The sequence below is a fragment of the Hyperolius riggenbachi genome, chromosome 3 (assembly GCF_040937935.1).
Source record: "Hyperolius riggenbachi isolate aHypRig1 chromosome 3, aHypRig1.pri, whole genome shotgun sequence".
NCBI classification, from domain to species: Eukaryota; Metazoa; Chordata; class Amphibia; order Anura; family Hyperoliidae; genus Hyperolius; species Hyperolius riggenbachi.
Genome location: NC_090648.1, coordinates 451,462,333 through 451,474,391, shown reverse-complemented (window position 1 = coordinate 451,474,391; position 12,059 = coordinate 451,462,333). Strand labels below are relative to the sequence as shown.

The following is a 12,059-nucleotide window of genomic DNA, read 5'->3' as shown; positions in this document are numbered from 1 at the left end:
TATATAGTCACGGATTAAAAGCTCATAGCAGACATGAAGAGGCAGTGTAGGTGGCTACAAGCAGTGGGCTGACAGCCATTTCACAGCAATTAACAGCTTCCTCAGAGGCCCAGATGCAGGATGCATCTACACTTGGGCCTCTGAGGAAGCAGTTAATTGACGCAAAACGGCTGTCAGCCAACTGCCTGTACCTACCCGCACTGCCTCTGTCCGCTATGAGCTTTTAATCAGTGATGATTAATAAAATTTGTAAATGTTTGGATCCTATTTGCCCAGATTTTATCCCTGGTCTCTTTGAGATCCCTGAAATTAGGGATGATCGATGAGATGCAAATTGTTCCGGAATTATGCACATTTTTATGCAAATGTATGCAGTGAAAATGGACCAAGGTTTAAATTGATTGGACCATTTTCAAGCTGCATACATTTGCATAAAAATGTGCATAAATTTGCATCAACTCAGAACAATTGGCATATCTGTGATCATCCCTACCTGAAATGTGCAGTATTTATACTAATGCTCCGCCCCGAACGTCCAGCCAAAAAAACATTTTAAGTTTTGTGGCGTCAAAAAAGCAGCAAATAATAAGTATACATCCTTGTTCCTTTCTAGATTATGGAGCAGGGACTAATCGAACAATGTTCTTGGACTTGTTATGGCAGAGACAGAAATAAGAGTGGGCAGAGACAAATTTACCATAAGGCACTGTAGGCACGTCCTTACAAGCACCTGATGATGGAAAGGCGGCTCACTCACCTCCCCAAGTGCCCCCTCCCTCCTTCCCTAAGCAGTCCTGATGAGAGTGTAAATGAGAGGTTACTCACCCAGCTCTCTGCATTCCACTGACCAGTTCTCCCATCAGTCAGGGCCACCTCTAGCTACTTAATATTGAGGTTCCTCTAGCTACCTAATACTTGGGGGCACCTCTAGCTAAATACTGAGGTTCCTCTAGCTACCTAATATTTAGGGCCACCTCTAGCTACTTAATATTGAGGTTCCTCTAACTGCCTAATACTTGGAGGCACTTCTAGATACTTAATATTGAGGGTTAATATTGAGGGTACTTCTGGCTACCTAATACTAAGGGTTAACAGTAGCTACCTTTGATGGGCAAGGGAAGTAAGGGAGTAGTGACAGCTGGAACAGCCAACATAAATGCGGTGCAGTTTGGTGGGGGTTTGTAGGGTTATAGAGGGCAAAGTCTAAAGTGCCAGGACATCTGTGCCTGTAGGCTCCTGTGAGGTAAATCCGGACCTAGGGTGGGGTAAGGAAAATGTCATGAGTAGATTCAATTGCTAAAAAGTACCCAACCTCTGGTAATCGTATATAGCCCTCAGGGCTCATTCGCACTAGGGGCATTTTTAACCTTTTTTCCAGGGAAATTGATTTTCAAAATCACCCCCAAAATGATTGTGCAATGAATCTCTATGAGACGGTGGATATCAGCGCGGTTTGTGCGCTGTGCGTTCAGCAAAGTGGTGCCTGGACCATTTTTGGGGCGATTTTGCTATAATGGAAGGTATAGGAAGAGCGCTAAACACTCACAAAATCGCTTTGTGGGGCAATTGCGTTTTAAAGCATAAATGCATTGTATTTATTCTTTTCCGGGTCAAAGAGTTTACTTCCTGACTTGTGTCAAGGAGTGAATTAAAAAAACGCTCAGGAAAAGTGCTTAGAAAAGCGATTTTCCCAAAAACGGAATACCCACCCAAGTGCCGTGAATCAAAAAAAAATTGCGGCAAAAAAAAAAAAACCTAACGCGAATGCTAACGCAAGAGGAACGCAATGTGAACGAGCCCTCAGTTCGCCGGTGCCAAGCCTCAACAGGAGCAGCAAACTTGCAGATACAGGGATCAAACCGTAAATGAAGAGATACCTGAGGAAGGGCCCTCTGAAACATGAGTGACTCTCAGCTCTCATACAGCTGACTGCAGCAGTCTGTGGGGTGCAGCGTCTTAATTTGCTGCTTGTCATGAGTAGAAATGAAGAGTAGGGGTGGGGCGTACCAGGAGGCTGGGGTAAGGTAATAAGCAAAACTTCTTATAAGAGAGTGGGAGAGGGCAGGGCACTTAATTAGCGCACTACCATAGACCTCAATGTTAATTACGGTTATAGTGGCACCCTGTGCGTAATTTGGGAAGGGGACTTTTAGCCAGCAGCAGATAATGGGCAAGAAGCATGTAAGATGCTTTGACCAGTAGGCTCAAAATGTTGATACACCATAAAGTTTCTAGGCCAAGCACATAAGAAAGCTCAAGCAGTAGAGACCTCGAAGCACACATGCTGTTCCAAGAGGAAAAGCACCTAAACCTGCACTGAACAGCAGAAGGACTCGGAAGGCTTGAAGAATGTCTGGAGTTAATAGGGCAGCCGCTTGTGCTGTTCCAGCTGACAGTTCCCGGCCTCAGGCGACAGCCACCACACACCGCACGCCGCACACAAAAGCCCCCTCCTCCTAAACAAATCCCACTGAACAGCTCCAGAATAATGAGAAACTGAGACGGGACAATTACCGCTTCACAAAAGCATGGCGTACTGATCAAAAGAAAACAAATTAAGTGCCTGGTGGAGTTTGCGCTTGTGCAGCTACCTCTTGATGAAATTATAGAGCTGGAAGGATCCCGCGAACATGCCCCCACCAGCTACTCCACACACCCCCCTTCCTCAGTCCGCGAAGGTAGAATTGCTAGGGGGTATTTAAGTTGGAATAGCTCTATCCATCACGCAGCCTGCTAGATGGAGAACGCTGCCGAATCTCAGCACAAAAAGCTCTGTGAAGGGGACCTGAGACGGAACGCTGTGTTTTGTTTCTGAGGTAAAGGTGGCAGTCTAAACTGATGTGGTGGAACTACAGGTTGCCCAGGAATAAACACACAGATGTTTATCTCCTGAGACTAGAGATGGCCAATAACATGCAAATTAAAAAAAATATATATATGTATGGTAAATTCAAGGCAGCCTGGAGGTGGCCAAATGGGTTCGCTTCTTGACAGTTTTGGTTGGCTCATTTCAAGGCTACAGACAATACGTGGAAACTGCAAGCATTTTTTTCTTTATCAACCAGCCCTTCATAAATTGAAGCAAGTGAATGGCTGTAAAGCAGAACAATATGGAGCTACACATCCTGGTGTATCATTCTTACCAGTATCTGCCATACATCCAGTGACTTCCATACGCCAGCAGACAAAACCCCACCGTGCTCTTCTTCCAGTGGTTGCGGAGCGTTTTAAAGACGCGAACAACTCTCGCCATGCCTGTGGCTTCCCTGTGCAGAGATACAATGCATATACTTCAATCTCAGGGCGATTCAAGAAGCAATTAGTTAAAGGATATGTAAAAATAGCAAGAATACCCTACATCACCCTAGATTGGCCCCTGTTCAATACTACCGTTATAGAGGTACTGTAGTGACATATAGTAGAATGCAGTCAAGTATTTAGCATATACTGGTTTTAGCATCAGAAACACTTCTTATATCTTTATATTGCTGTATATAACATTGCTCTCCCAGTGATGCTTAGCCTAGGCAAATTAGATATGCAGAGTCCCCCCCTACACACACACACACCACCACCACCACACACACAGTCTTCTGGGAGACCAAGTATATTTTCTACTGGCTTTAGAATTCTCAGTAAACAAACATTCCACAGAGCTGCACCTGACAGGACTGCCACATGTTGTACATTACAGAATGTAAATCAGGCAGAGGAAAGATTTTACAATGAGCAAACACAGACAAAATAATTTATAAATGAATATTGTAAACAAAAAAAAATATTGTTTTTTTAACTCAGTAAAATGACATTTTGCTGTGGTACATTATACTAAACTATAGAGAGTTCTAAGTTCTGCATACACATTTTACACATTATAAAGCAAACATGTGATCAAGCGTTGGATAAAGGGGGACAGAAGGAGGCACGAAGGGGGGCATGGATCAGAGGTGGTACAAAAGGGACACAGTGGAGGCACAGAGGGGAGGTGGAACAAAAGGAGACATTGAGGAACAAGGGACAGAAGTGACATAGTGAGAGGCAGAGGTGACACAAAAGGAGAAACTGAGGGATCGGGGACAGAGGTGACAAAGTCGGAGGAAGAAGTGGCACAATGAAGGCAGAGGATAACAGAGGTGACAGAGATGGGGACACTGGAGGCACAGATGAGGTACAGGGGACAGAAATGGCAGAGTGATCCGATTTAAGAACGGAGTCAGGTTAAGAATGAACCAACAATCCTGCTCATTATCCAGGGGCTACCTGTGTGTACACACACACACGTCGTATTTTATCACTCTGTAAAATTAATAGCTATCGGTGAGCTATAAACTAACTTTTGCGGGTAAGCATTTGACTTACAAGCATAAGGCTATAATATGCGAGCTCTATCTGCTGTCCTGAAATGATGTATTGCTGGTGTTACCGGTAATTTCAGCACACTGAAGAAAAACAACAAGATTTGTTTTGTGTTAAGAAAGCAATACAGCGCTCCACACTTTTGTAGAGGATTTTAAACTCTTTTAGGGCCCTTTTCCAATTGCTGCGTTTCAATCCGAAAATCGGAACGTTCACGTTTTGCGGATCGGAACGGCGCGGTGATTAACATTTAATGGCATTGCTGTTTTTACTATTAGTGCTATTTGCTTTTTAGAACCGCAATCCTGCATTTTTGCTGCGTTTGCGCTTCTATAAAGTATCGGAGAGCAGATAAATCGCATAGCAATTGCGCCGCTATGTGATTTTCCCCGCAATCCAAATCAATCAAATGTTTTTGTCTTTTACTCCTGTCAGAAAATGCGAATGCATGGCAATCACGCCATACACCCAACAGATCGCAATTTGCTCATGGCACAATTACGGTAGTAGAGATAAATAGAAAGAAGCGCAATCAGGTTTCTTTGTAGAAAAGGCCTAGGGGCTGGTTCACACTGCAAGAGCTTTTTCCAAGCACTTGTGATTTTAAAACCAGGAGAAAAGCGTGATATAAATGTTCTGTGTCTGTGTAAAAGCTCGTTAATCTAATGCTACGAGTTTGTTCTCACTTAAAGTGAACCAGAGGCGAAGCACCCTCATGTATTTTACCATATACAGGGTTTGGACAAAATAATGGAAACAACATTTTAGCATCATACTCTTTGAACATGTTTTAAGCAATCAAAACTTGACATGTGTTACATTTTTAATTAAAATAATAGTTTTTTTACAGATATTTAAACCAAGGTTGGTTATAATTTATAAAAATGGCAGATCTCTCAGACTTTCAAAGAGGCCAAATTGTTGGTGCTCGTATGGCAGGCGCTACTGTAACAGAAACTGCCCGAATGCTTGGCATTTCAAGAGGTACAGTCTCAAAAGTAATGACTGCCTTTGAAAGAGAAGGAAAAAAGTCCTCAGCAAAGCACAGTTGTAGCCGAAATTCGAAGTTGTCTGAGAGAGTCTGTCGGCCTCTAAATCGAATTGTTAGAAAAGCTTGCAAGACCACGGCTCCTAAAATCACTGCAGAGCTGAATAAACACCTACAGAACCCAGATACCACAAAAACTGTTCGGCGGGAGTTGCACAAATCTTGATTCCACGGAAGAACTGCAATTAGAAAACCTCTGCTCTCAAAGACAAATGTTTCAAAGTGTTTAGAGAGGTGTAGAAACCACCAGAATTGGTCCCTCGAGCAGTGGAAAAATGTGATTTGATGATGAATCACCACTTACCTTATTACCGGCCCCCGGCCGAGTGTACTTTTGGAGACAGCCGAAAGAAGCATTTCATCCAGACTGCCTTCTCCCAACCGTAAAGCATGGCGGGGGTTCTGTGATGATCTGGGGTGCTATTTCTTGGAAATCTGCCGGGCCAATGATTTCCCTTCATGGAAGAAATAACAGCCGAGACTATTTAGGAATTTTGGTCGACCAAATTCATCCTATGGTTCAAGAACTGTTTCCGGAGGGGAATGCCATCTTTCAAGATGATAATGCCCCAATCCATACAGCTAGAATTGTTAAAGTGGACCCAAATTAAAAATACAAGATTTCAGAAATAAAATCTATTTTCTAAATTATAATAATAAATAGCAGCCTTTTTTCAGCTGCATGATGACAAATATAAAATATTTGTCATTTATTGGAGGAACCCCTCCCTACCTTTCAAATTGCCAGGATTTTTCCGGCAAACTGGTGGAGTAGATGGTGTCCGGCAATGGAGGAATTGCTAATGGCTGCCCCCAGTATAACCCTAGCTATGAAAAGAGAAGGGTGAAAAGCATGCACTGAAACGATCATAGGTTTGAAGGAGTGTTTATTTCTCTTTGCATGTGTGAGAGTGGTGCAACTAAATATTTTTAATTAAAAAAAATGTTTGGTTTGGGTCCGCTTTAAGGAAATGACACGAGGAACATTCAAATGAAGTTGAGCATCTCATCTGGCCACCACAATCTCCAGACCTCAACATTATTGAGCATTTATGGTCGTTATGAGAGATTCAAGTAAGAAGTCGATTTCCGCCACCATCGTCTCTAAAAGAACTGGAGAGTGTTTTACCTGAAGAATGGGCTAAAATTCCTTTGGAAACTATTCACAATTTGTATGAATCAATACCTCGGAGAATTGAGGCTGTAATTGCCGCAAAAGGTGGACCTATACCCTATTAAAATATAGTCTGTTGATTTTAAAGGCGTTTCCATTATTTTGTCCAACCCCTGTATATCATTCAGCATTCAGTCTGGCTTTGCTCAGGAATCATTAAAGGAATACTTAAGTCAAAAAAAAAAAATGACATTTACTCACCTGGGGCATCCCTCAGCACCCCGAAGCTGGATGGTGCCCTCGCAGCCCCGCTCCGATTGTCCTGTCCCCGCCGGCGGCTACTTCCGGTTCGGCGACAGCCGCCGACAGGCTGGGAACGCGGCTGATTTTCCGCGTTCCCAGCCGCTGCTATCACTCTCTATGCTGCTATAGCGTCTCTGAAGACGCTACTGAAGCGAAACGGACGTTAGGCGGGCCGTTCCTACCACCATGCCCCACAGCCTTCACTAACCACAACGGGTATGTGCACCTTGCATATTTTTACCGCATGAATATCTTTTGATTACCTTGTTGGAAACTTGTTGGAAACTTTTTTGTATATTGAAAGAGCCGCTGGCAATAAAGCTCTTTTTAAAGCTAGAAGCAGTGCCGGATCTTCATATATCTATGTTGTGAATGAGCTTGATATCCTTTTTTCTCTTGATCCTGAGCACGCCGTGCTGTACATGTGCGGATACCTGGTGGAATCTATCCCCCTCTGTTTTGCAAGCTGTGATATATTTTGAGTGCCGCCGTAGTGCCAGTCGCTGTACCCTCTATTGTCACTAGCTGATAAGAAGCAGGCTGAGCAGTGAAGGATGAAACAGAGAGCAGGGTAGGTGTTTTCTGTAATGTTCCCACTGATATATATGGTAAAATACATGAGGTTGCTTAGTCTCTGGTTCACTTTAAGAAATGTGATTTTATAAAAATCCCCCATAGCATTGCATTAGCAAAAACTTCAAATCACTAGCGCTAAAAAAAGCTCTTGCAGTATATGTGACCCAGGCCTTAGGCTGTTTTCACATCATACCAAAGCAAATCCTGGTGACGTTCACAACCATAATAGCAGCGCAAGATCTAGCAGTGCCAATAGACCAAATGCTTAAAGGAAACTACGAGGTAAAATAAGCTGATAAAACTAAAAAAACAATTGTAGCTGTCCTACTCCTAAAAGACGTTGGGTAGGAACATACTAGGCAGAATCGCAGAATTGCATATGCGTTTTCTACTATGTGCTATGGGGAAAACTCATGCGATTTCCCTTAAAGAGGAGCTGTCAGCTATACTATCTCAGAAAAAAACACATATATAAGTGATAAATACTTGCTATACTTACATAACATATGTATTCCACTGTCCACATTTTGATTTTATTGATTTTTCTATAGTAAAGAAAAAGAGAAAATCCTTCTTAGGATTCTCCATTTTAACTGAGTCTATCTTGAAGCCACATGATGAAATTTCCTCCCATACACACCTACCAACTATCTGTCCAACTATCTGCCAAACTTTTCTGCTAAGCCCCATTCACATGCTCAACAGCGGTCTTTTATGCAGCACAATTGTCAAACAGCTTTTGTTGTGAAACAAGTTGAAACAACTAAAACAAGTATTTTGCTATTGTTCAAAAAGCTGATAAGACTGATAAGAAGTCAATCCAACAGTCTAAAGGTCCGTACACACGCCGGACTGCTGGCAACGACGGGTCTGTCGTCTCCTCCCGCTGGGTGGGCGTGCCAGCGACAGTCCGGCGTGTGTACAGTCTGCCTGCAGACTGATACGGCTGTTTCTGAGCGATCCGCCCGGGGGACTCACGCCGGCCGGATCAGGTAATGTACGCAGGGGACGGCGGCAGCAGCTCCACAGATCGTGAATCGGGTTCACAGTGGAATCGATTCAAAATCTGTTTGCAGTGTAGGCAGCCAATTGATCCCTCTTTGATCAGATTCGATCACAGAGGGATCTATCTGCTGGTCAATCTGGTGGCAATCGACCAGTGTATGGCAGCCTTAAGACTGATTATGAAGTCAACCCAACTGTTGGATTGAATTCTTGTCAGCTATTTGAACAATAGCAAAATACTTTTTTTAGTTGTTTCAATTGTGCTGCATAAAAGACCGCTGTGTATTAAGTGATAAAGATGCTAATCCTGCATTCAAAACTTTTTCTGCTGTTATGATTTGGAGTTAACACATACCTTAAGAGCACTGGCCCTTTAATTGTCCTTGCCAAACCGTTGCATGCTGGGGGGGGGGGGGGGGGGGTATTTTTATCTATAATATATTCCTCTTCTTCCCTTTATTTCCCCCTCCTTCTAATGACATAAGACACTTCCTAGTATAGACCTCAGTGGGAGTGTCTGAAGACTCTGAGAGGAGTGCAGGCAACGAATACACAATTAGCAAAAGGAGAAGAAAAGAGTGAGGGAGGAAATGATGTCAGTAGGTCAAAGGTAACCAAGATGGAAACTGTCTAGAATAGGATTCTCTGCTTTTCCTTTATAAAATTCACAGGAATCATAACTTGGACAGTGCAATACATATGTTTTGTAAGTAGAACTAGTATTTATCTACTCATATTTGTGTTTATCTACTTATATTTGTGTTTTGTATTTCTAAATCAGCATGGATGTCACTTGTTCTTTATGGATCCGGCATGAAGGATCTTTAAAGCACAACCGAACTAAGGGGGATTTGGAGGCTGCCATATTTATTTCCTTTTACACAATACCAGTTGCTTGGCTATCCTGCTGATCCTCTGCCTCTAATACATGGTGCTGCCTGTACAGGATATGACTGAGGCTTAACCCTTTCTGTGCTCCCGGTAATGTTATTCTAGTTATAACTTCAGATTTTTTTTTAGAATTACCTTAAATTGTTCTGAAGACATTATTTTCCCAAAAGATTATCATGCTGTGGCTAATCTTTTAGAGCAGAGAGTTTAGATCCGCTTTAATGACCACCGATGCCTGAGCAGAATCAATTGGCAGTCACCATACACACGGAACAATTGTCGGCTGAAACCGTTGTTAGCAGTTTCAGCTAACGGTTATCGGATGTGTGTAAGTACCGTAACCTCTTGAGGACTGCAGGGCTAAAACCCCCTAGTGACCAGGCCATTTTTAGTAAAATTGGCCACTGCAGCTTTAAGGCCAAGCTGCAGGGCCGCACAACACTGCACATAAGTGATTCCCCCCCCCCCCTTTTCTCCCCACCAACAGAGCTCTCTGTTGGTGGGGTCTGATCGTTCCCCCCATGTTTGTTTTTTTATAATAAATATTATTGTTTGGGTTTTTTTTAATAAAAATCCCTGTTTCTTTAAAAACCCTTCCCTCCCCACAGCCAGCCAATTTCGGCGATCGGCTGTCATAGGCTTCTGCCTATGAGAGCCGATCGCTCTCTTGTCCCCCAGGGGGACAGCCGTGTCACACGGCTGTCCCCAGTGCAGCGCTGCTGCTGATCGCAGCGCTGCACAGTGTAAATAGACGGCGTAATCGCCATCTAACAGTCTCCCGAGCGGCAATAGCCGCTCGGAGACTGAAGAGGGGGCGGAGCTCCGCCCTCCGAGCACGAGATGCGCGCGCAGCGTGCGCGCGATCTCATGCAAATTACAGCCCCCAGGACTTTACGCCAATCGGCGTTAGGCGGTCCTGGGGCTGCCGCCGCGGCCACGCCCATTGGCGTGACGCGGTCGGAAAAAGGCTAAAACATGATGGACCAACCTCACTCACCCTTGGCATTCTAACACTGCTTAGGGTCCTGAGACACCACTCATGAGCCTAAATATCAGCTAGCCAGGGAAGAAATGAGAGATGGCAGCAGTGGTCATGGATCAGGAGCGGACATATGCAGAAACGGATAAGACAGCTGCACAATTCACAACTAAAGAGGAACTTTACCCAAGTATTGAGCTTCATTCCAATCAGTAGCCAATACCCCCTTTCATAGAAGTAATGTTTTTCTAAAATAGATCATAAGGGAGGTCTGTATGGCTGATATTGTTGTGAAACCCCTCCCACAGTGTGATGTCATGACCAAAGTCCTGACCGTTTGCTGCTGGTAAACCTCGTTGCATTGTCGGAAATGGCTTTTTCCAACTGCCAAGCAAGCAGCATTTCTCTCTGTGCATAGAACGCTCAGCCGGGGGCCTGGGCAGCACAGCTGATTTGTAAACACAGGATGTTAACCCTATGTCTGCTTCCATGACAGTAGGAAGTAGAAACACTGTAGATTTATTGCTGAGATTTGTATTAGCTGTAACAAAGAATTGTTTGTTTTTCTTTAAAGGTTGTTATGATGTTGCTTATCTTTTAGAAGAGAAGAGGAATTTCGGAGTTCGGGTCCTCTTTAAAGCGGATCCGAGATGAAAAACTAACTATAACAAGTAACTTGTCTATATATCTTATCTAAAGTTTAGATAGTTTACACAGCATATCTAGCTGCAAACAGCTTCAAAAGTTTATGATTATTTATTCCTATGATACAATGAGGGCAGCCATGTTCTGTTTGTCTCAGGCTGAGGGCTGGAGATGCTATCAGCTTGCCTGTGTGTAAATTCAGTCCCCTCTCCTCCTCCCCTCTGAAATCAATGGCTAGTAACCTCCTTCTCCTCCTCCTGCCCAGACTGAGCTCCCATAAGCCCTTGCTACAGTGCCAAGGCACTGTGAAAAACTGTGGGCGAGGCTTGTTTAGTTTATAGGAAATTAGAGTATTAAAACAAAACAAAAAAAGTATTTGGCTTGAGGATTGCCCTATAAACTATACGAAAGGAACACAATTATGTAATGAGTAAAAGTTAATCTCGGATCTACTTTAAGGGCTGTAGTAAAAAAAAAAAAAAAAAAAAAAAAAAAAAAAAAAAAAAGGTAGCTAATGCCATGACTTGTCAATAACGGTCAATGAGAAATACAGTCCAATGAAATTCCAGCACCTGCAGCACCCAAAGGGTTACAGCGTTTTGAGGTAAGAGTGCGCTTACACTTTACGGAACACGAGGCATAACCTAAGTACCTTCGGAACATCTCAGTAGGGAGGCGAGATTAATGCCAAGCGGTGTTATCTGGAGTTGGCTGTCACTGAGTCCACTGAGGGCTGCTTATCTGTGCAGCCGCATCGTGCTCTGCTTCCCTAAAGACATGGAAGGACAATGCTGGAGCCTCCAGTGATGTCTGACTGCCATGTCACAGGGCTGCCAGACGATGCCTGATAGGCATAACCAATACAAACAACCTGCACACCTGGGGGCTTCATGTCCACCTAGGCACCAACCTGGCCACAAGATAAAGGTCAGCCCTGTCAGCACTGGGCTGACCCATCACTAGAAAAGGGCTTCTGCAAACATTCCCCTTCACATTCTGCTGGGGCTTACAGAGGACCTGAACTCAGAACTTCCTCTCTGCTCGAAAAGATAAACAACAGCATAATAACCTTTAAAGCGGGATTGTCGCCATAAAAATCAAATTTCAACAGCAACTGGTCTGAGTGTATTACTGGTAAGTGA

At 43.6% G+C, this 12,059-nt stretch overlaps 1 protein-coding gene across 2 annotated transcripts in view; it reads right to left on the bottom strand.

Moving 5' to 3' along the window:
• Positions 1 to 12,059, bottom strand: part of AGK (acylglycerol kinase) — a 91,615-nt gene that overhangs the window by 65,682 nt on the left and 13,874 nt on the right. For both annotated transcript variants that reach the window (XM_068272993.1, XM_068272992.1), the window contains exon 2: positions 3,144 to 3,266. In XM_068272993.1, coding sequence (XP_068129094.1) covers positions 3,144 to 3,253 — 110 coding nt within the window. In that variant the 5' untranslated portion in view covers positions 3,254 to 3,266. The remainder of the gene's footprint in view (positions 1 to 3,143; positions 3,267 to 12,059) is intronic.